Here is a 25,691-nt window from a genome sequence, read left to right on the forward strand (position 1 = left end):
AATGAGTTACAAGAAAACAAATGTATTCTGTTCTGTGCTCAGATCTGGATGGAAGATATTGGGAGACTAAGATTTTATGGTAGTTCAGTTCCTTCTCATCTCTTCTGTAACCCTGGCCATCAGCTTAGAATGTACTCTTTATCAGCCAGGAGCGGTGGCTCACACCTATAATCTCAGCACTTTGGGAGGCTGAGGTGAGAGGACTGCCTGAGCCCAAGTGTTCGAGATCAACCTGGGCAACTTGGTGAGATCTCATCTCTACAATAAATCAAAAAATTTGCCAGGCGTGGTGGCGTGCGCCTGTAGTTCCAGCTACTTGAAAGGCTGAGGTAGAAAGGTCACCTGAGCCCAGCAGGTCGAGGCTGAGGTGGCCATGAGTGTGCCACTGCACTCCAGCCTGAGTGACTGAGTGAGACTCTGATGCAGAAAAAAAGAAAAAAGAAACAAATAAGATCTCATATTTGACAATAAGTTTTTAGGTGCTGGATATATGTTGTGTTTCTTTTTTCTTAAAGTCTAAAGTCAAAGGGTTGCAGATCCTGCTTAATCTATCCTTTATAATTAAAAGCAGAGATGGCTCCAATCTTCATACATTCTTTATATTGTAGAATCTTGGAATTAACAGAAATGTTAGGTGTTATTTGGCATAGCTGTACAGCCAATGTGAAATCTATACCCATTCTTACCTTGGATATCACCAAGGACAGAAGCTCAATATCTTGTGTGGGAGTCTACTCCAGTTCTGATTGTTCTGAATTATTCTTCAGCTTTCCATAAATTTTTCCAAGTTGTGTCATCTAGCAATAGGTAAAAGGCCTATTCAGTCTCACAGATGAGAGTCCTTCAAAAGATGTGAAGATTTCCTTTGCTATTCCGGGAAAGATTTCTTTCCTCTATGTTAAAAATGCTTTTTTGCTTGCTTGTTTGACTCTATCAAGTTATATACTTTCCAGGCACATCAACATGTCATACATATTTCCTTGAGAATATTCTATTTTATCATTGTGTTTTTTATACACAGAAGTTATCATCTTCTTTGTGGAGTACAAATACTCCTCATAGAGTATGTGTACTAATAATATCTGGATAATAATAATGATGAATTTTCATTATTATTATTCAAAAAGTATTTAAGCAGTTATATGCTAGCTTAAGTTAAGCTTACTAATCAACTAGTACTTTTTAATATTGTACTAAGTCTGCCCTTTCCTATTATAAAATTAAAAATCTAAAACAAACAAGTCATAAGACTTTGTATGTACTTCCATTACATTTCATCTTATTTTATATTTCTTCTGCCTTTTCATTATATATATATGATTTTGTCATCTGCAAATTTGATATTCATAGTTTGAAGAATCGATTGCAAATTTAACAATTGTGACCCTTTGGCCTATGGTCTTGGTATGAAGGTCAGCAGACCTAGGTCATTGTCAGTTTGGGGTCATGATCACGGGTGACAGGTCAGTAATGCAGTCAGGTGCATTGTCAATTTTGAGAAACAGTTACCAAGCATCAGAAACAGAATAACATTTATATCTCAAGCAAAATTTGCAGAAGAATCAGAGCCAAGTTGACAAAATCCATGGAATAGAAAGCAACGAACAGTTAATTAAAAAGTTTTGAGGGATCAATTGTTTTCTTGGAAATCAAACTTTCCTGAACTTGCAAATCAGGAAAGTGATAGGAGGAAATACAGTCTATGTCAGTGCAGAGAGTCTAAGTAAATTTTCCCTATTGTTCTTTTAATCCTGAAACCTTCCTGGCATCTACCTTTAGAAGACAAGTAACTGTTACTGCAGTAGCAGAGGTCGGAGAAAACAGGCAGCATTTATCTAGGGCAATTAGACATCTAGAGCTACTGGAAACTACTGACTAGCCATATGTTATTTTCCTTCAGTTCATGTACTATCAACAAGATTTCTAGAATTTTGATTCAATATTTCATATCTGAAGAAACAGGAATCTTTCATGCAAAGCCACGCCCTCTTACTTAATAAAATTCTCTCAAGTTTATGCTTGGATAGATATATTACACTAAGTGCTAGTTCCTGATACACTTTCTCAAAAACTTCCAGTTTTCACTCTGATATGTAAAGAGCTTGGTGGTTGTCACTTCTGTCCTCATAACAAGAAAAAAACTAAGCAAACTGAAAGCCAGCAACTTTTCTTCATTCTATTATAGAATTGAGGACAAGGGTAAATCACTATCCGGAAAGTTAGAAAAACAGTTGATATAAAGAATCACAGTTTACTGGAACCATAATCTGCTGAAGACAGAAACTATAAGAAATGCAAACAATAATTTAGGAATTGCTAGAAGATGAATGTAGACTTGTTTGAGAGTTAAAAATACACAAGGTCCAGATTCACAAGGGTGTCAAAACTTTCATAAGCTTTGTCCTCAGGAGCTCTGCCAGGTTTTCATGGTGAAGATCTAAAAAGAGTCTTCTTGGGATTCTGGCAGGGGTGAGAAAAAATGACCATCTTTAAATACACCCAGGAGAAAAATATTCATCACATTCACAGGTAAAGAAGAAATAGGAAAGGCAAATAGGATGTTTAAAACAATGAAAGTATTCTGTATGATACTGTAATGGTGGAAACATGAGATTATGCCTTAGCAAAACCTATAAAATAGTATGACACAAAGAATAAATCCTAATGTAAACTAAGACTATAGTCAATAATGTGCCAGTATGGATTCTTTATTATAACAAATATACCACATGATAGATGTTAATAAAAGGAGAGATGTAAAGGGAAAAAGGTAGATGAGAACTCTTTGTACTATCTGATCAGACTTTAGAAAAATCTAAAAGTGTTTTGAAAAAATAAAGTCTATTAATGACAAAAAAAAACCCAACACTCATTGATGATGTTTTTGCTGTTTAGATCCAGATGGAGAAACTTTCAAGAAAAGCCCATGCATCTCTTTACCCCTAGCCTCCAAGAAATAGTGGCAAGTGGCATTCTGCCAGTTCTGGTAATTAATGTCTGACAAAATCTTCTCAGTGTATCCATGCCCACTTTGGCATTGTCTGCAAAGAATGTAACCAGACACATCTCCTATACAAATCCTATTTTATTAATTTTCAATCACCTCACCTCCTCCTAAGATAAGCATACTTCCAATGATGGGGAACGTTTACCCATCACGTAGCTAGTTGCTTAATATTTCTGAGACTGTTTTCAACTGTAGAATGAGAATAATACTATCTTTAGTATATGGTTTTTATTATTGTTAAATGAAATAATATATGCATATTAGTAACTGGCATGTAATACGTATACAACAAACAGTAGCTGCTATTTGAATTAGAAAGAACCTTCGAGATTTTAAAGATGGAAAAGTAAAGTTCAAAGACATGAAATTATTTTTGAAGACCATATAACAATGTATGTAGGGCATTTACTGTTTGTGGGAATAAAGGAAAAAAGGAAAAAATATTTCTGTCCCAAATTAAAACTGTCTTTAAAAAGTTGTTTGAAAATTGTTGGATTTAAAAACCAATAGACAGAATAATTTTCTGTATGTTTGCACTTGTTCTCTTTATGATTTTTTCATCTTTCCAGCCCCTCCAGCAGTTAGAGAAGGGAAGGCTGAAGAGAATAGCTACGCCATATAGCCTTCAAAAATATTTTAAGGAAGTGGCTTAACCACTCTTGTTAGCTAAAAGGAGGACCCCAAGCTGCTGCTTTTCCATTTTACCTAAATGGAAGGAAGTGCAGAAAGCTTTGCATTTCTACTAGGTATTCTAGGACTCCATTCTGCATTTTATGGGCTTATATGTGTCTGAGACATAGAAAGGAGGATTGTCTTGTAATTTAAGATCATAGGTGGCAAATTTGTTTTGTGTCATACATGTTGATTACTAAGTCATTCCATAAACTATGATTAGCCTGGGTAGAAGGTGGGTGTTGAAAGCCAGCTGTTTCTTTACTGTTTTAACTACCATCCCACACTCTGATTAAGTGACGGAGATTAGCTTATTTCAAAACGTATCCAAGTTCATGGACAAAAATACCACTAGTTTCTTGTCTCTAGACAAGTAGGTGAACTGGAGGACTTTGTTATAGCAAAGAATCCTTCGGCCAATGTGCCTAGTTCTTATTTTCTCCTTCAGATCTTTGCTGAAATGTGACATCCTAGAGAGTAAGCACTAAATACAACCCTCCTCCCTTCACTCCCCAATACCAGTCAGGTAGTTTCTATCTGAATGTTCTGTTTCCATCACTTCCACTTACTCAAATTTACAGTTATATATTTATTTGTTTATTGCCTTGTTATCACTTCCTTACATCAATTTGTAAGTTCCTGAGAGTAAGGACTACATCTGTCTTATTCACCAAAATATGCATAATTCCTTTCCCATTACCTGACACAGAGTGGCACTCCATCATATCTGCTGATTGATTAATTGAAGGCACAAATGAATGGTTTCTGTCCAATGTTGTCCACGTTAGAGAAAATATATATATCTCAGTTTAAGGCTCAAGAAATATAAAACATTAACTTCTCATGTATTCTAAGAAGCTACCACCATAATTTCTTCCGCTTTAATTTATCTAATCAAGCATTTTAAATTCACAAATTATTGTTGGTTAGAACATGGCGAAAACCAAAATAAAGCAGCCTTCCCACATATATGAAGGCAAGCTAAAGTTGGATATAAATATAAACTCAAAAAAATATTGACAGCCTTGAGTAGATTTTTTTCCTGACTGTTTCAAGAATCAAATCTATAATTAAATGAAGTTAAAATTGTTTACCAATTAGGATTCTTTCAGCCAACAAATGGCTAGGCACAGATAAGTTAATGTAATAAAATATAATACAACTTGATATAAAGGTGAGAGCGTTTGATATATGAATGTGACAAGACACCATTATTGGAAATTGAGTTTCTTAAAATTAAAACAAAAAGGTTTGGGATATTAGTAATATTTTTAGTCAATAGTAAACAGATAAAAGTTTCATAATGACATATTAGTCAAGAATTGTCTTTTTCCAAATGACCAATACATCATGTAGTAAAACATTATTTTTTATGATTAACTATTAACAGAAACATTTTATCTGAAATCATTTGCTTTTATTTAATATAGAAACCCCTCTGATACTATAAGGGAAAGCTGACAATGGCAGAAGGGTTTTGAAAGATTATTTTTAATATTTAGTATAATAGTCTATAATGGTTCCTATGGCTCTACTCACTCAAAAGTTGAATTTAAAAACATGTAAATTTGAATCTTTTCATACTTCATTGATGACAATTAACATTTATGTGTGGATCCTATGACTTCATTTGATCCTTGGTTTATCTTTTGAAATTTCTCAATTGTTTCATAGTATAATTTTGAAAGAAAGTATCTTATATAAAATAAAATCTTAGGTATCATAGGTATAATTTTGAAAGAAAGTATCTTATATAAAATAAAATCTCTGGAGATAATGAAAACACTTTTAACCTTAGCTTCCAAATAAGATATGAATTTGTGGAAAAGAAGGCCACGAAGAATGGATGTAAGAAGCAGTTGCGATTGCTATAAAGCTATTAGCAAAGTTCAAAGGTAAAAATGAGTATGTCTTTGGAACAAGAACTAAGAAATAGAGAAATAACAAGATATAATAGTAAATGAGTTAAGGGCAGCAGTATGGATGATTAGGAGAAAGATGTAAAAACACCACTTGTAAATTTAGTTGATAATAATAAATATCTATACATAACATGCTAATAGTTTAAGCTTGCCACATAGACATTCAATTCCTGTAACATTACAGTGAAGGCATTTTGTCCAACTCTATTGCTGAACAAAATGAGAAATGATAGATAAAGCATTTTGAAAATATATGATGGGGCAATATGTTCTAGACTCACTTTTCTTTTTTACTTTTAATTTTATTATAGATTGACAATTTATAATTGTATATATACATGGATTACAAGGTGATATTATGATTTATGAATAGAATGCAGAATAATTACACTAGGTAACTAACATCCATCACTTCAAATATTTATCTTTTCGGTTGTGAGAAAATTTGAGATTTACTGTCTTAGTCATTTTGAAATGTAAATACAATATATTAAATATATCAGCCAATCTGTGCAGTAGCTCTCAAAACAAAAAATGTATTTATTTCTTCTGCTTGAGCTTTTGTATCCTTTGACTGTTATTTCCTCCATTTCCCCCACCCTCCAACCACTGGTGACTACTATTTTACTCCGTTTCAGTTGTTTTAAATTCCATGTATATGTGAGAATGTGAGATTTGTCTTTCTATGCCTGCTTTGTTTCACTTAGCATAATATTCCCCAATTCCACTCATGTGGTTACAAATTTTACAGAATTATCTTTTATTACAAATAATATGTCATGTGTATATATACCTCATTTTCTTTATCCTTTCACTAGTTGGTGAACGCTTAGCCTGATTCCATAACTTGGCTGTTGTAAAAAGTGCCATAATGAGCATGGGACAACAAACTGATTTCAAATATTTTGGGTAAATACTCATAAGTAGGATTGCTGAATAATATGGTAATTCTATTTTTAGCTTTTTGAAAAGCCTCCATATAATTTTCCACAACGGCTGTAGTAATAATATGCATTCCCACCAACAATGTTCATAAGTTCTCTTTTCCCCACATCTTTGCCAATACTTGTTATCTCTTGTCTTTTTAATATTAGTCTTCTGTCAGGTGTGAGGTGATATTTTATTGTAGTTTTTATTTGCATTTCCTTAATGATTGGTGATATTGGGCTTTTAAATATATATTTCTATGTTGACCATTTGCATATCTTTTTTGAGAAATGTCTATTTCTGTCCCTTGCCTATTTTTAAATTAAATCCACACACAAAAACATCTGTAATAGCCAAGGCAACCATGAGAGTAAGAACAAAGTTTCAGGTATTTGCAGTACTTGATTTTATTATATTTTATCATTATTTTTCTTTGAGTTGGAGTCTCACTCTGTCGCCCAGGCTGGAGTGCAGTAGAATACAGAGCCCAGAAATAAACTCCTACATGCATGGCCAATTGATTTTAGACAACGGTGCCAAGAATCCATAATGAGGAAAAGGTAGACTCTTCAATAAATGGGATTGGGAAAGCTGGATATCCACATGCTGAAGACTGAAATTGGGCCTTTATCTCACATCACATACAAAAATCAAAGCAAATGGATAGAAAATTTGAATGTAGGACCAGAAAATGCAACACTTCTAGAAGAAAACATAGAGGAACAACTACACCACACTGGTCTGGTAAATAAGTTTTTTTTTGTTTTTTGTTTTGTATTTGACCCCAAAAGTGCAGGCAAACAAAAGCAAAAATAGGCAAATAAGGTTACGTCAAACTAAAAGACATATGTTCAGCAAAAGAAATAACACTTTGAAGAGACCTACAGACTGAGAAAAAATATTTGCAAGTCATATTTTCAGTTAAAGACTGATATCCAAACTATGGAAGGAACTCAAATAACTCAATAGAAAGTATATAGACCCAATTTTCTTGTGTCTCTCCTTTAAATAAAACTGCATGCCTTGGAAATAATTTGGCATACAAATATAAGAGGACAGTGAAATGTGGGGAGAAAGCAAACTGGCTAGGGACCTCAGGACTCGAGAACAGATGCCTAAGTGAATTATGTAGATTTTCTGCCTATTTCCCATATATGACTGACTTGGTAAAGAAGAGACCTATAATCTGGGTCTGCCAAGAGGCATAGAAAACAAGTAAAGCCTGCTTCCACTGACAAAAGGACTGAGAAGGAGACAACCCAGCAGAGATTTAATAAGGAGATCAACCCCGGGCTAACATCTGGGGCAGCAAAGACCAGATACCAGATATCAGCAGGGCTGTGTGGAGACCCATTATCACTTCATCTAAGTGACTGAAAGCAGAAGCATCTGCAAGGTCTGCCCTACACTGTGGCCTGTAGCAGGCCTGACCTTCTACAGTGTCAGCATCAGCAGGTCCCTGTTCCATGCTAAGGGCAGTGGTGACACAATCCACCACAGTAGCAGTGACTAAGGTCCAGTGTTTCCCAAACCTCCCACCCAATGGCATTGGGAGGCACAGGTGGCTGTTGCAAGGATCGGTAAAGAACTTCAGCAGAGCCTGAAGAACAAATGGATCAGAATAGCATCACAAAGACTCTAAAAACTAAACTGCCCACTTTGTAATAGGACTGTTTGTTTTTTACTTTTCAGCACATTTGAGTTCCTTGTAGATCCTTGATGTTAGGCCTTTGTCAGACATGGAGTTGGCAAATATTTCTCCCAGTCTATGGGCTGCCTCCCTGCTCTCTTGATGGTTTCTTTGGTTTTGCAGAAGCTTGTCAGTTTAATGAGGTCCCACTTGTCTATCTTATCTCTTATGACCTGGGCACTTCGGGTTTGGATCAGGAATTGGTTGCCAGTTCCAACTTCCATGAAAGTGTCTCCCGCACTTTTCAAGGTTCTTATAGTTAGAGGTTTTACATTTAGGTCTGTGATCCATTTAGAGTTAATTTTTGTATATGGGGACAGGTAGGGGTCCTGTTTTAATAGATACTTCTCAAAAGAAGACTAAGATCAGCCAACAGATATATGAAAAAATGTTTAGCCTCACTAGTCATCAAGGAGATGCAAATTAAAACTACACTGAAATACCACCTAACTCCAGTCGGATCGGCCATCATCAATAACTCAGAAAATAATAGATGCTGGATAATATGTGGTGAAAAGGAAACACTTCTACACTGTTGGTGGGAATGCAAACTAGTTCAGCCTCTGTGGAAATCAGTGTGGCAATTCCTAAAAGTTCTAAAAATTGATCTTCCATATGACTCAGCAATCCCCCTACTGGGAATATACCTGGAAGAACTCAGGTCACTCTATGAAAACAATCCTTGCACATGCATGTTTATCACAGTATTGTTCACAATAGCAAGAACATGGAACCGACTGTGCTGCCCATCAAAAGAGGACGGGATAAAAAAATGTGGTACATATATATACAATGGAATACTATGCAGCCATAAAGAAGAACAAAATCATGAACTCTGCAGCAACCTGAATGGAATTAGAGTTTATAATACTGAGTGATCTTTCACAGAAATAAAGAGCTGAGTATCGCATGCTCTCATTCATAAAAGGACCTTGAACAACTACTGTATTACTACAAGAAAAGGATTGAAAGTGGTGAGAAACTGTGGGGTGAGGGGTGGGATTGACAGTAGTCGATATCTGCCTGGGGAAGGCGGGGCACATCTCATCAATAAGGGTACTTGCACGGTGAATATTTGTATACCTAGCCCTGAATTGTATCCCACAATTTTAAATAAAAATTAAGAGGAAGAAAAAAAAAAACCAAAACTGCCATTGGCACTGAAGTTCACAAAAGTAAGCCAAGACCTACATGATAAACATAAACTGCTGCCTGAAAAAGACAATTTAAATAAAAATCAAGAGTCTCTTAACAGTTTATGAAAAATGTCCAGGATATATTAAAAAATTACTCATTATACGAAGGACCATGAAAAACACAGGGGAAAGAAAAAATGAAACAAATGGCTGACACTGAGATGAATAAGTTGTTGTAATTATCTGACAGTATTTAAAGCAGCTATAAAAAATATAGACACTCCCACAAGTAATTGCGAATTATCTTGAAACAAATGAAAAAGAAAATGTTAGCAAAAAAAATAGTTATAAAACTGAACCAAGAAGAAATTATGGGATTGGAAAAAAATAGAATAATGGGAATAAAAACCTTCCTGGGTGAGGTTAATAGAAAAATGAAGATGGCAAAGGACGGAATCAGTGAACAAATCAATAGTTAACTCACCTAAGAAAATAGACTGAGCAATGAACAATCTGACCAAGGAAAGAAACAGAAACTCAAGGAATTATGAAAGAATAACAAAATAACTAATATTTTTTTCAGCAGAATTCCAGAAGAAAAGTAGAAAAATTGAAAAGCTGAACCTTCCCAAATTTAGTGAAAGACATCCTACAGATTGAAGAAGCTGAACGAACATCAAAGATCAATTTTTTAAAAAATCCACACCAAGACACAACAAAATTACTCTCACTAATGAAACTGAAAACTAAATAAAATTTAAAAAATTTCAAACATCCAGAGAGAAATGTCACATTAATTATAAAGAGACACTAATACAAATAGCAGTGAATTTCTCATCTGAAAGTATAGAAACCAGGAAGAAGTCCCAATACATCTGCAAGTGTGGAAAGAAAAGAAATATCAACCCAGAACCCCTATATCCACTGAAACTATCCTTCAGAAAAGAAGGGAAACTGAAGACATTCTTGGGTAAAGGGAAGCTAAGGGGATTTGCCACCAACAGATCAACCCTTGAATAATACCTAAAGGAAGATTTCTAAACAAAAATAAAATAATAACAGAAGGTAGATGAGGGCTTCAGTAAAGGAAAAAGCAGAATGGGTAAAAATAGAACTAGGCATAAGAGACTATTCTTCATTCTATAAATTTCTTAAAATATATTTTGTTTGAAACAAAAATTATAACACTACTTGATGTGGTGGTCAATATATGAAGACAAAATATTAGATAAAATTATGTTTAAAAAGTGGAAAGAATAAAGAGACATAAATGGGCAGTTGCTCACACCTGTAACCCCAGCACCTTAGGAGGCTTAGGTGGGAGGATGGCTGAGCCTAGGAGTTCAAAACCAGCCTGGACAAAATAGCAAGATCTCGTTTCTACAAAAAATAAAAAACTTTGCCAGGAATAGTGGTGGACACCCATAATCTCAACTACTTGAGAGGATGAGGAAGAAGGATTGCTTGGATCTCTTGAACCCAGAGTTTGAGACTGTGGTGAGCCGTGATCATGCCACTGCACTCTAGCACAGGCAACAGAGTGAGTTTCAAATGAGAGAGAGAGAGAGAGAGAGAGAGAGAGAGAGAGAGAAAGAGATAGAATCAGAGAAATGAAAATAAGTTTTTTACACTTAGCAGAAGTGGGGAAACTTTGATATTAGTGAGTTGTGGTAAGTTATGTATATATCCTGTAATATCTAAAACAAGAACTAAGAAAATTATATAAAGATACATGTTCAAAACATTATAAATAAATAAAAATGGAATTTGTAAAATGTGCAAGTAACCTACAGAAATGCAAGAAAAAAATGGAGGAAGAAGCCAAGAGAACAGACAAAAAAACAAACGCTAAAATGGCAGACTGAGACTCTAACATATGAACAATTATTTTACATGTGCATATAATATAAATATACCAATTAAAAGGCAGATATTGATAGAATGGATTTTAAAAATAACCCAATTATTTGCTGTGTAAAAGAAACTACAAAAGAAGTAAGATTTGTAATTTGAAAATTGCCAAAGGAAACCTACACAGGACCATGTGGTTTCACTAGAAATTTTATTAAATATTTTGAAAAATAAATAGCATTTGAATACAAACATTTTCAGAAAATACAAAAGGAGGTATACTTCCTTATATTATGAGGCTCATATTACTCTGATACCAAACCCAGATAAAGACATCACGGAAGGAAGGAAGGAAGGAAGGAAGGAAGGAAGGAAGGAAGGAAGGAAGGAAGGAAGGAAGGAAGGAAGGAAGGACCTAGAATTAGAAAACTTGAATTTTTTTTTTTGAGTTGGTATCTTATTCTGTCACCCTGGCTGGAATGCAATGCCATGCTCATGGTAACCCCAACGTTGACCTACTGGGCTCTGGAGATCCTTCCACCTCAGCCTGCCAAGTAGCCAGAACTACAAGCGTGCCACTACCACACCCAGCTAATTTTTTATTTATTGTAGAGACAAGGTCTCACCAAGTTGCCTGGGCTGGTCTCGAACCCGCGGGCTCAGGCAATCCACTCACCTTGGCCTCCCAAAGTGCTGGGATTACAGGTTGAGAAAATTTGGATTTTTAAGCCTAAGATTGCTATTTACTTTAATTCTTGTAGATTTCACTCTCCTCATTCAAAAAATGACAGAAATGTTTTCAAACTCTTGCAGCCACAGCATCTTTGCTTCAACTGAAATTGCATGTAGAAGTTCAAAATCATAAGTGGAACAGCTCGGTTTGAACCAGACCTAATGGGCCTTACATTTGCCTAGGTAACATTCCCTTCTCAACTTCACATGGTCTCTAAGTCTCTCTCCTAGAACACTCAAGGAGAATAGCTACAGGAGTAGGTCATCTCTAAGGTCTTTTTCAGTCTAGAACTTTATGATTCTCCCACTGTAATAACCTCAATAAGTCACTTAGAACACAAAGGACTGTGTTTAGTCGATTTTATATAACTTTTACACCCTTTAGACAATTTTTAAAAAGGAATCTCACCACTCAACTTTACTGCAAGGACATGCTGACCATGGAGGTGGGTACCTGGTAGGTAGTGAGTGAATGAGATAACATATTGCAGCGACTAGCTCCAAGTAAATCCACTTTCTGACAAACATCCATCTTTAATTTGTCAAAAGAAGCTTTGCTATTTCTCACTTGGATCTGTACCTGCAACAAAAGTTATTACCAATAATACAGATATAAGTATAGCATACAGGTTCATAATAAATATTTTTAGACATAAATTTCAACAAAGAAAACTAATTCCTTTTCTCTGTATTATTAATATTTCATGAGTAATAATAAAGATTTTTGGCTATTTAAAAACACTAAAAAAGTAATTATAGAAGATTCTTTCCAGTGGTTTTATCTTTATGCTGAGAAAGTATGAGATGGCAGATGAAAAGTCTATACTTTTTAAAAAAGAATTCCAAATAAAAAGAAACATCAAAACTATTCATGGATAGTGTTTAGCTAAGAGCAGAATAAATGAAAAGGGGACCTAGTTAAAATGTTGAAAAATAATAATAATATTTCTGAATCATGGAAATATTTATAAATTTTAATAGAGGCCTACTATATTTCTTGGATATATGGTGAGCTATATGACATCAGGTAATGTGAATACTTAACTTTTAAATATATTCATTCATTCAACAAATATTTATAAGGTACCTATTATGTGTAAGCCACCGTTCTAGGCACTGGGATATTGTGGTGAGCAAAATAATGTTCTTTCCCACCATCTTCCAGTAGGGAGGAACAGGAAAAAAGAAGTAAATAAATATATAAGATAATCTCAAGTTGCAAAAATAGCAAGTAAGTAAACAGAAACAGAAATAAAATCATCATAGAAGCCCTTGGTGAGATCATGCATGATATTTGAACTGGGACAGAACGATGATGGGCAAGCCATGCTAAGACCCTGGGGAGAGCATGTCTGGACCAGGGACAAGTAAAGACAAAGGTCCTGAGATGAACAAGAAGGAAGAGGGTAGAACATATCCTTCCTGGAACATAGGAAGCCAAGTATGAAATGAGTCTGCAGAAAGACCAGGGATCAGCTCATGTATGGCTTTTTGGGTCCAGATAGGAATTCTAAAAATTGAGGTGAAATTCCAATAGCACAAGGAAGGGATTGGCAGTCATGGGACACTGCCAGGGGAGGGGGTGGGCACGTAACAACACAAAGCGTACCTGGTCCTTTAAACCAGGGGAAGTGAGGACCAGCTGGAGGCCCAAACTTCACCTGCATGTAGACTACTTATCTGCTTATAATCCTGACTTGTACCCCACATCTTTAAAATAAAATAAAGTATTAAGAAATTGGGGTGAAATTCACATAATACACACTTAACCATTTTGAAGTATACAATTAAGTGACGTTTAGTGCATTTACAATGTTGTGCAACCACTCCCTTGGAATGTACTCTCATTGCCAAAGATTAAAGGGAGCCAGGTATATTAGCTCACACCTGTAATCCTAGCACTTTGGGAGGCAGAGGTGGGGGGACTGCTTGAGCCCAGGAGTTCAACACTAGCCTGGGTAACACAGTGAGACTCCCATCTCTACAAAAAAAAAAAAAAAAAATTTAGCCAGGTGTGGTGGCATGCATCTGTAGTCCCAGCTAATTGGGAGCTTGAGGTAGAAGGATCACCTGTGTCTAAGAGGTTGCGGTTCTAGTGAGCCATGATCATGCCACTGCACTCCAGCCTGGGCAACAGAGTGAGAACCCAACTCAGAAAGAAACAAAAAAACCCCCAAAATTAAAGGGGATGGAATAAGATGTTGCTGTGGCCTGATGCCATGTATTCATCTACCTTTTAGGGCTGTTGTATGTGATCAGTGAGACAAACCATTTACAACAGCTGGCACAAGGTAAAGTGTCCAAAAATATTAAATATTATGATATTTTATTATGGGTTCTCTAAATATTTATGAAATGAATGAGTAAACGAGTTTTATTATTCATATATGGTAAATTTAGGGAATATAATTTATAATAAAGAGTTTATATAGTAAAAGTATATGTCCATATATAGATAGTTGCTTACAAAGTTTATGGCCAAACTTTGTATTGTGGTAGAATAAAAACTTTGATAATCTTCAATTTTTCTTATAATTAATAATCAGGAACTACAGGCGCATGCTACCACACCCGGCTAATTTTTTTTATTTATTGTAGAGATGAGGTCTCGCCTGCCCAGGCGGGTCTCGAACCCACTGGCTCAGGCAATCCACTCACCTCAGCCTCCCAAAGGCACGGGATTACAGGCTGAGCCACCGAGCCCGGCTAGTTTTTTTTTTTTAATTGGAGTCTCACTCTGTCACCCGGGCTGGAATGCAGTGGCACACTCACAGTCACCCCAGTGTCTACCTGCTGGGCTCAGGCAATCCTTCTAAGTAGCTGGAACTACAGGCACATGCTACCATGTCCAGCTAATTTTTTGATTTATTGTAGAAATGAGGTCTCACCAAGTTGCCCAGGCTGTTCTTGAACCCATGGCCTCAGGCAATCCCCTCACCTTGGCCTCCCAAAATGCTGGGATTACAGGATTGAGCCACCGCACACAGCCCACATGAGTTTTTAACTTAAATTACATTTTTTTTTGTCCCTCAGTAATAAACTACTTTCCTTCTGCAAACAAATCTTAAAAGTAAAAAAAGTAAAAAGTCATATTTTAAAAGTAATTAGATCTATATGTGGATAAAAATAATAATAAAAAAGGTTAATAGTGCAGAGATGCCACTCAAACAGTAAAAATAAAAGTGTGAGAACCTTTTTTTTATTTCAACTAAAGTCTCCAAGCAACCAATAATTTAAAATAAAACATACACTTCTCAAAAATAGCCTGACATTATCTTGATTACTCTGTGGTAGCTCCATATTTTATGCGTGAAGAGAAGGAAGAAGATACATCTTCATACTTTTCTGAACTTTTCCATCTGTTCTGAGGTGTCTGGGTCCAGTTCCTGGGATGCATCTTTCATCCACAGCAGAGCCCCTCTGTACTCTGTGCGTGCCTGCTCCATCCTATTAATCGTAATCAAGGTGTCAGATACCGCCCTTTGACTGAATGTTGCTACTTCTTGCTTAAGACGAGACAGGGGAGTACACAGGGCCAATCTAATAGCAGAGAGGTAAAAATCAGAGGGGCGTACATATTATAAACAAAACAAAACAAAGGTTTAAACCAATTATAAAGCATATTTTCTATCAAGATGAGTGTACAAATAAAAAGTTATTAAGATGCCTAAGGAGATTTAGAAAGCAAATAAGGATCATATAGCCAACTCTGATTATTAACAAAGATGTGTCTATATCTCCCCCATTTTTCACTTTAGGAAATACATCACTTTTGCAAAACCTTGGATGTTCATTCATGTATAAATAAGCTGCCAAGTAAATCTGCCATTGAAAAAAGAGTTCTAAGGGTAACAAAGAACTTGCATTCAAAAAGCATAATCCAATTAAAAGAAAACCTTTCATTTGACAGGTTTGGGGAAAACCTGGGTTTAGAAGAGCAGATAAAATGCTAGAACTAATGAGTATGGCGTTCTTAGCTGCTGAAGGTAAGGACAAGATAACAAGTACTTCAGAAACACAAATCAAATCCAGCTCCTCTGCTCTGCTTTTGACTTAGTGACCTCGGAGGGCCCTGTACTGAGTACCTCTTTGTCACTTCCTTCAAGATAGACTTTTGCACTGAGGTGATATTTTGGAATAAAGCCACCTAAGCTGGACATCATCATTACAGGTCTGATAAGGACTTTTTATTTTTCTTCTGAAATGCAAAGATTTGGGCTGGATTTAGTAATTACAGGAGATTCTTTGCAGCAGGCATCTTTACATTTTTAAAAAATTGTGAAATAATAAATGAAAAGTATGTAATTAAGAATAAAAAATTTCTAAGGGTCTTGATCTCAAACCAGGCAAAGTGGGGACCAAAGGGAGGCCCAAACTTTACCTGTACAATGACCACTTGTATACCTAATGCTAAATTGTACCCCACATCTTTAAAATACAAAAGAAAGAGTAAAAAATTTCTTCCATTTAAAAAGTACCAATATACTTATAGACAGTATAGTATCAAAAAAGTGAAATTTAAAAATTAAAATACACATTTTTAAGATGCTAGTCATTCTGTGACTGTTACATTAAATTGCTTAAGAAATATTAATATGGTCCTAAAAACTATTTTTTTATCAGCCCACATCATGCTTTGAATAAAGGCTATTTCTAGGAGTTAATCAACCAAGAACATCAATCTTTCAGTAATTATTTTGAATACAAAATTAATAATTATGAGTTAGGCATCAAAACAATCATAAACTGTAATATATTTCTCTTTTCTTTAACTCTTTATTGGAATGATCAATGACCTTTACAAATATACAAACATAAGTACATATGCCAAAACTGTCATATATTGACTACAGATTGAAGGATGAAAAACCATGGTGAACCTTTGCTTGGCTGAAGAACAGAGTGCCTTGCCAGTGGCATCCATCATTTTGCCAGCTTGACTTACATCCCGTTCTGCTTGAAACTTTAAAAAGAGCCCTAGTTCATTTTCTTCCTCTGACATAACTAGGAAAAAAAATTACAGTGTATTAATTGTTTCATTTTACCATTTATTTAAAACACATACAACTAAAATTCTCACAGCAATGATTATACTAAGATATACTTAGGGGACGGGAAGAAGTGGAGAGACTTATTTTTCAAATGTAAATTCCTGGGTTCCATTTCCAGAGATTCTGATTTAATAGGTCTGAGGAGCTGGTTTTTTGTTTTGTTTTCTTTTTTTAGGGACAGAGTCTTCTTGCTCTGTCACCCAGGATGGAGTGCAATGGTGGGATCATAGCTCACTGCAACATCAAACTCCTAGGCTCAAGTAATCCTCCTGCCTCAGCCTCCTGAGTAGCTGGGAATACAGGTATGTGCTGCTAATATTTTCAATTTTTGTAGCGATGAGGTCTCACTATATTGCCACTTCTGGGTTACAGTGATCCTCCTACCTCGGCTTCCCAAAGCACTGGGATTATAATTATGAGCAACCACACACGGCTGGGATCTGGTTTTCCACAAGCACTCCAGATAGTCTGTATGCAGTAAATCTATGGATCTCGCTTTGGGAAAGACTGATCCTTAGTGACAAACAACCCTCAAAGCTATGAAATTTTAAAAAGTCACAAATAATGCATTCTCCAAATATATTTTAGGATCTTTGCCTCTTACAAATATTTGTTTCCTATTTAAACTTGTTAACTTATTCTTAACTCCTATCCTGGCTTCAGTTTCTTATACTCAGTATCCTAGACCCACATTGTCCACAATTCTGCTCCAACAACCCTCAAAGTTGTCACCTATTGCACTGCTGCTCAAAGTGTGGGCCATAAACAAGTGTGGTCCAGAATCTTCCATTACTAGCCTGTGACAAAATAGTAAAGAAACTGAAATAACTATGTAGAGATTTTTATCAATTTGACTGAGCATTTTATATTTATTGACTCTAATAATACAAAAGTGACTTACATGTTTCATGCATTTGATTTCCTTTTTAAAAATTTTCCTTTTTTTGCCGGGCTCGGTGGCTCAGCCTGTAATCCCGCGCCTTTGGGAGGCTGAGATGAGTGGATTGCCTGAGCCCGCGGGTTCGAGACCCGCCTGGGCAGCAAGACCTCATCTCTACAATAAATCAAAAAATCAGCCGGGCGTGGTAGCGCATGCCTGTAATTCCGGCTACTTGGAAGGCTGAGGCGGAAGGATCGCCGGAGCCCAGCAGGTTGAGGCTGCGGTGGCCGGGAGCGGCCACTGCACTCCAATCTGGGCAACAGAGTGAGACTCCAACTCAAAAAAAAAAAAAAAAATTTTTTTTCTTTTTTTCTTTTTTTTTGGGTAGAAATAAGGTCTTACTCTGTTGCCTAGGCTAGAATATAGTAGTGCAATCATAGCTCACAGCAGCCTTGAACTCAAACTCCTAGACTCAAGTCACCCTGCTGCCTCAGCCTCTTAAGTAACTGGGACTACAGGCATGCACCACCATGCCTGGCTACTTTTTAAAAATTTTTAGTAGTGACAGGGTCTCACTATGTTGCCCAGGCTGGTTTTGAAATCCCATGCTCAAGTGATTCTCTGCCTCAACCTCCCCAAGCACTGGGATTACAGGCATGAGCCACAGCACCCAGCTAAAAACTCATCTGTATTGAATTTTCAAAAGTGTCAGTTTACAGCAGATTGAAAGTAAACCACAAATCACAAATGCCCTTCACCATAGTTTAAGAAACACTATTGTGTAAGGTGACCCTCTAACCACAGTAAGACTAATAAGGGAGAAAGCCAATATAGTGTTCCAACTGTAAGCTTACCATAAACAAAATGACAGCAACGAAGGCCTATTTTCACCCTAGTTCATGTGCAGCACTGGAGCCCAGGCCTTCTCACTTGCTGTCTGCCCAACCCCCACTCCTTCCTGTGGTGCTTACAAGAGTGACCCAAGGAGAGCATGATAGTGTTAAGGGAGAGTGTCTCTACACTCTGTGATACCATCTTTAATAAAACCACGTGCTATATTATGAACTAACCCGATCCAGAAGAGATGGGATCTGGGGAATCCTGTTAATTTAACATTTTGATTACTTGAGAAATACCTAGATTATACATTTCCTTTGAGTCAGGATATACCTCAATGGAAACTACTAGAAAAATATTCATTTGTGTATGATGATTCAGAAAGCCCTCTGAGAACTTGAAATACTTAATTATTCAGTATCGACTGAACGTGAATCATCAATGAGCCTAACTTTTATCAGTGCAGTAAGGGCAGGAGATGAGGCTGAATCTGTGCTGCTTCTATGTTGGAACACACCTGCCAAAATCTATAGACCCTACCCTGATGTGTTCTTCCCCCAGTCAAGTGATTCCCATAAAGATTTATGGCACTGGACTAACCTACTGTATTTGTCTGATGTTATTCCCAACAGAAGATGTATTAATACAATAGTCTAAGAAATCACACATTTATATACAATCTCGAAGCACACAATTAAATCTATATATCTGTATCTCTTCCTTTTCCAGAAATGTTCCACAAGAGCACTAAAAGATCTAATGATTTCAAGGCAAAATCACAAAAACTCGCCAATGTCTCTTCGCATTTCCATTTCTATCACAGGACTCCCTTGGTCCAATGATTGCGATGGCCTTTTACCTCTTGATAAAATATTTAATCTTCTCAGTAATCTGACCCAAAATTTCCTTTGTTCCTTTACCCTTCCATTAGTTTCAGTGACAAACTCTACTGTTCATGCAGACTGTTCTTTAGAGTTATTCCCCAGACTCCAAATCTCTCCTTTTCTTCACATATATCAACTTCTATAAACCCTTTAAGTTTTACCTAATTTCCCATATATGAACTCACGTGTCAGTTACTCTAACCCACAGTCATTTTTCACTCCTGGAAATTCAGAGTTATGTCTATATCATTATTTTGAACTCAACTATATACTATTTGTACTTTCTCTTATTTTGTTACAAAACGTTGTTTCTCCAACTATTTCTTTGGGAAAAGCACACAGCCTTGTACATAGCAGGTACTTAAAAATACTTGAACAATCATGCTTTATTGGATTTCTTTCTATAATGGGACAGTATATAAGATTTGATTACAGTGATAAGATTTTTTTTTTTTTTTTTGAGTTGGAATCTCACTCTGTTGCCCAGACTGGAGTTCAGTGGCCGCTCCCGGCCACCGCAGCCTCGACCTGCTGGGCTCCGGCGATCCTTCCGCCTCAGCCTTCCAAGTAGCTGGAACTATAGGCGCATGCTACCATGCCCAGCTGATTTTTGATTTATTATAGAGATGAGGTCTCGCCAAGTTGCCCAGGCGGGTCTCGAACCCATGGGCTCAGGCAATTCACTCACCTCAACCTCCCAAAGGCGTGGGATTACAGGCTGAGCCACCCGAGCCTGGCAGTGATAAGATTTATTTACAAAGTTACACAAGAAAATCATTCATTCATTGATCAAATATTTATTGAATATTGACTACATGAGAGACATTGTTTCTAGACTCAGGATAAATTCTGTTCTGAAGGAGAGCATATCCTAGTGTTGGGAATAAAAACAATAGATAAAATATAGAATGTTGAATATTGTTAAGTGGACAGGGAGAGGAGTATTATATTTTAGATATGCAGTTCAGGGAAAGCTTTATAAAAGATGACATTTGACCAAATACCTAAAATAGGTTGGGGACCCACTATGCAGATACACATGCTGTTAAGAGATTAACATAGCCAAAGAGGAAAGGGTTTTAGGAGATGTGATCAGAGAGAAGCAGTCCAGTATGCCACTATAATTAAGGCAGGAGAAGAGATTCAAACGTTGAGTTTCAACCAGAAGAGGTCAAAGAGAGAGGGGGATCAGCAAAAGCAAGTTGAGGAAAACCAGGAGGAAGAAAACGAAGGAAGCCAAGGAAGGAAACTACATCAAGGAGAAGGAAATAAACAACTATGCTAAATAATGTGACAAGCCAAATAAGGACTGAGAATTGGTCACTGAATTGGCTCCTTCATCATTTTGACAACAGAAATTTGGTGGAGTGCTGGGGATTAAAATTTGATTGGAGCAAGTACAAGAGAAAGTGGAAGAAAAGGAATGAAGACCATGCATACAGAAAATTATGTCAAAATTTTCTGTAAAGAACAGAGAAATAGAATTTAATTGCAAGGGCAAGTGGGGATCAAGAGAAAGAGTTGTTTTTTTTTTTGAGTTGGAGTCTCACTCCGTCGCCTAGACTGGAGTGCAGTGGCTGCGCCTGGCCACTGCAGCCTCGACCTGCTGGGCTTCAGTGATCCTGCCACCTCAGCCTTCCAAATAGCCAGAATTACAGGCATGTGCTACAACACCCGGCTGATTTTTTTATTTATTGTTGAGATGGGGTCTCGCCGAGTTGCCCAGGCGGGTCTCGAACCCGTGGGCTCAGGGAATCCACTCACCTCAGTCTCCCAAAGGCGCGAGATTACAGGCTGAGCCACCAAGCCCGTCTACAAGAAAGAGTTTTTAAGTGATAAAAGCAAAGCCATTTAAGACCTTAGGCAGAAAAATGGAATATTAGCAAAATAAATCTGTGTCAGAAGATTTCATAAACTGAGAGAAAAAGAGATGGACACTGGGGACTTTAAGAAGAGATCACAGCCGGGCTCGGTGGCTCAGCCTGTAATCCCGCACCTTTGGGAGGCTGAGGTGAGTGGATTACCTGAGCCCGCGGGTTCGAGACCCGCCTGGGCAGCGAGACCTCATCTCTACAATAAACCAAAAAATCAGTCAGGTGTGGTAGCGCATGCCTGTAATTCCGGCTACTCGGAAGGCTGAGGAGGAAGGATTGCCGGAGCCCAGCAGGTCGAGGCTGCGGTGGCTGGGAGCGGCCACTGCACTTCAGTCTGGGCAACAGAGTGAGACTCCAACTCAAAAAAAAAAAAAAAAAAAGAACAGGTCACTATAAATATTCAAATTTTTCCAAAATAAACTATTGACAAAATAGTTCTATTACTTTTACATTAATCTTTTCTTTTTGAAAATAAAAACTAATATTTATTTTAGTGGGCGCTATCAGATAGATATGTATGATATCATACCGTTGAGTCTTAGCTGATATTTCTCGACTATCTTCAGAAGTTCAGTGCATGTCTCTTGAATGGAGTGAAAAACCTTACAATATAAATTAGGACAAGTTAAAGAACCATAAGCAAATAAAAAATATCTGTTATAAACGCTTCAAAAGCATAGTACTTTCTTTTTTTTGAGTTGGAGTCTCACTCCGTCGCCCAGGCTGGAGTGCAGTGGCATGCTCACAACCACCCCAGTGTCAACCTGCTGAGCTCAAGGAATCCTTCCACCTCAGCCTTCCAAGTAGCCAGAACTATGGGCACGTGCTACCACGCCTGGCTAACTTTTTGATTTATTGTAGAGGTGAGGTCTCGCCAAGTTCCCCAGACTGTTCTTGAACATGTGGTTCTCGAACCAAAGTGCTGGGATTACAGGCTTGAGCCACTCCGCCTGGCCAGTATTTTCTTATAAGTATTATGTCCATTTTATAAATATTATGGCTAGTTTCCTTGGCTGTGACATATTTCTTGTTTTTTGGTTTTTTTTTGAGTTGGAGTCTCACTCTGTTGCCCAGACTGGAGTGCAGTGGCCGCTCCCGGCCACCGCAGCCTCGACCTGCTGGGCTCCGGCGATCCTTCCGCCTTAGCCTTCCAAGTAGCTGGAATTACAGGCGCGTGCTACCACCCCCAGCTAATTTTTTGATTTATTATAGAGATGAGGTCTCGCAAAGTTGCCCAGGCGGGTCTCGAACCCGCGGGCTCAGCAATCCACTCACCTCAGCCTCCCAAAGCGCGGGATTACAGGCTGAGCCACCGAGCCCGGCTGACATATTTCAATCATGGTTTCACTTCTGATATAGAAAGCACATTTAGATTTCCTCCATGAGGGTTGGAATCCAATATAAACTGCATCAAATATTGCCAACCACAGATGGAAAGAGTGTAGATAACCTTAGAAAGTGTTAACTCTGAGTCTGGCTTTTCTCCAGAAAAGTATTAGTCTAAGCAAAACAGGTTAGTGAATTTACCACAAAAACTAAGTAAAGATCTGGAAACAGTGACAAGTTCCCTTAGCGTTACATTTGTCACTGAATTCTAAGAAAAATGCTTTTCAACACAAATAGTAAAAGCTTGTTATTTTGTTAGCTAATTCTATATTTGTTATGGCAATGGTATAAGTTTACTTTTTGCAGAATAAAAATACTTAGAGTAAGATCGATTTAGTCAGACCCATATTTTTAAGAATCTCAACATAATAATTATATTCCAAGCATAGCAGAACCCTTGCTTGAAAATATTTGAGAATTATCTTAAACTGGTATATATGTAAACTATATATATATATATAAAATTAGTAAATCCACACTTAAAAATTCAGACTTTTTAATTTACTTACATGAAACTCTCCTTTAGTCTATACGAAACATTTATAGGTTTAAAGTTGTTTCATGTCAATTATTTCTTCTATTTAAAGTGAAAAACAGAGCCATAAAAGGCATTATGAAGTAATTTAATAACTTTATCCCTTAATAGAAGCAAAAACTCTTAATTTGTCTTCATTCAATATTTGATTTTATTTATTTCAGTGAAGTATAAGACTTCACATGAAGGTGCTAAAAAATAGTATGATGTGATAAATAATGAATATATGGTCCTATTTGGGAATTAATTGATTCATTAATATTTAGCTTTAAAACTATGAGTGCAAGAGAAATTAATTCATAATTCATCTAATTTAGTAAGTACTAGTTCTATAAATATCGGTTTGAGAATTATGACCTTCTATCCAGAGCTCTGATTGACAGTTGGATAGAACTAAACATTCTATTAGCAAATCTGCATTCATCATAACAAACTCTTCAATGTGAATGTTTGTTGTGGAGTCCAAAATAATAGCCGGTTATATGCAATACACAGAATGCTCAAGTTTACCTCAAGTTTAGCATCCAGTTCAGCATCAGATGCCATCACATGCTCATCCTCTTTTTTTCCTGTTGCTTTGATAAAGACCTGTTTGGTCTTCCAGTATTTCTTTTGCATTCTGCTGACTACTGACTGGTTATCTTTTGGTCTGGGTTGCCCAAAGGAATCCATGGAGTGACTACGATGAATAGAATAAAATTAAACTTCGTAAAAAAAAAACCTAACAATAAATACATATTTCTCAGTCAATGTATAATCTAACTGGTGAATTGGTAAAGATACTAAATAAAATATTAACGTTCATAGTCAAACATACTTGCTATGTATGGTCTAAATTTATGTTATAATTACAACTTGTACAAGAAACAGGCAAATGATTACTGATACTTATATTAATTTCAGTTAGGTGACAAAGGTAATAAAACTTACATGATTTTGTAATTATGTCTAGAAAAAAGCCTATTTGAATAATCTCTATTTATAGAGCCTCATTAGTTTCTAATTTTTGCCTTTTTAATAATACTGCAAAATGAACAAATTTATGCACACACACAATACTACTATTATTTTCTTGGGAAAACTTCCTATAGTTATAACTATTATGTCAGACAAATATACATTTAATAAGTATTCTCAGATATGCAAAAATTACAGTACATATCCTTTAAAAATCACTCAGGCTGGGCACAGAAGCTCATGCCTGACCTTTGGGAATGTGAGGTAGGAGAATTGCTTGAGGCCAGGAGGTAGAGACAGCCTGGGCAACATAGTGAGATTTCATCTCTACAAAATAATTAGCCAGGCATGGTGACATATATCTGTAGTCCCAGATACTTGGGAAGCTGGGGCAGGATTTTATGAGTTTGAGGCTGTGGTGAGCCATAATTGTGCCAATGCCCTCCAGCCGGAAAGACAGAGTGAGACCCTAACTCAAAAAAAAAAAAAATTGTCACTCAAAGAAATGCTTTAATATCCAGTAGCTTAACAAAAATAAAAACCTTAGGAATAGGGGAGATGTGTTATAAAAGAAATATAGATCATCAGGCATGGTGGCTCACGCCTGTAATCCCAGCATTTTAGGAGGCCAAAGCAGGAGGATTGCCTGAGCCCAGGAGCTCAAGACCAACCTGGGCAACATAGCAAGACCTTGTTTCTATAAAAAATCAAAAACTTAGCTGGGTATAGTGGTGCATGTCTGTAGTCCCAACTATTCAGGAGGCTGAGGAGGGAGGATTGCCTGAACCCTGAAGTTCAAGGCTGTGGTGAGCCATGAACATGTTACTGCACTCCAGCCTGAGTGATAGAGTGAGACCTTGACTCAAAAAGAATAAAATAAAGAAATAAAAATAAAGAAAAAAATTTAAAAAGAAAATTAAAAAATAAAAAAGAAATGAAATATAGATGGATGTTGCAAACTGTAAGCATAAAAATTTATGTCTAAGTAATTATTCTTAATATAGTTAACATGGCTATATAAAGAAAAGCAAATATGAAAAGTATTTCTTTTTTTTTTTTTTTTTGAGTTGGAGTCTCACTCTGTTGCCCAGACTGGAGTGCAGTGGCCGCTCCCGGCCACCGCAGCCTCGGCCTGCTGGGCTCCGGCGATCCTTCCACCTCAGCCTTCCGAGTAGCCGGAATGACAGGCATGCGCCACCACGCCCAGCTATTTTTTTGATTTATTGTAGAGATGAGGTCTCGCTACCCAGGCGGGTCTCGAACCCGCGGGCTCAGGCAATTCACTCACCTCAGCCTCCCAAAGGCGCGGGATTACAGGCTGAGCCACTGAGCCCGGCTGAAAAGTATTTC

The 25,691-nt window shown here is 36.9% G+C and overlaps 1 protein-coding gene across 1 annotated transcript; it reads right to left on the reverse strand.

The window, feature by feature from the left end:
* Positions 1-15,182: 15,182 nt before the first annotated feature.
* On the reverse strand, positions 15,183-24,073 carry LOC103267336 (islet cell autoantigen 1-like protein). The gene is made up of 4 exons (XM_008064935.2): positions 23,895-24,073; positions 21,993-22,065; positions 16,818-16,941; positions 15,183-15,477 (listed from the first exon to the last, which is right to left on the reverse strand). The coding sequence occupies exons 1-4, from the start codon at positions 24,054-24,056 to the stop codon at positions 15,273-15,275; spliced, it is 564 nt and encodes a 187-aa protein (XP_008063126.1). The 5' UTR covers positions 24,057-24,073; the 3' UTR covers positions 15,183-15,272.
* Positions 24,074-25,691: the final 1,618 nt, after the last annotated feature.

This window comes from Carlito syrichta, unplaced genomic scaffold, assembly GCF_000164805.1.
Source record: "Carlito syrichta isolate Samal-C Ts95f unplaced genomic scaffold, Tarsius_syrichta-2.0.1 Scaffold102016, whole genome shotgun sequence".
In the NCBI taxonomy this organism is placed as follows: Eukaryota; Metazoa; Chordata; class Mammalia; order Primates; family Tarsiidae; genus Carlito; species Carlito syrichta.

Coding starts and splice junctions, on each gene's coding strand:
- LOC103267336 (XM_008064935.2), bottom strand. CDS start 24,056: ATGGATTCCTTTGGGCAACCCAGACCAAAAGATAACCAGTCAGTAGTC. Junction 22,066..23,894: donor AACTGGATGCTAAACTTGAG/GTAAACTTGAGC, acceptor TTATATTGTAAG/GTTTTTCACTCCATTCAAGA. Junction 16,942..21,992: donor ATATCAGCTAAGACTCAACG/GTATGATATCAT, acceptor TTTTTTTCCTAG/TTATGTCAGAGGAAGAAAAT.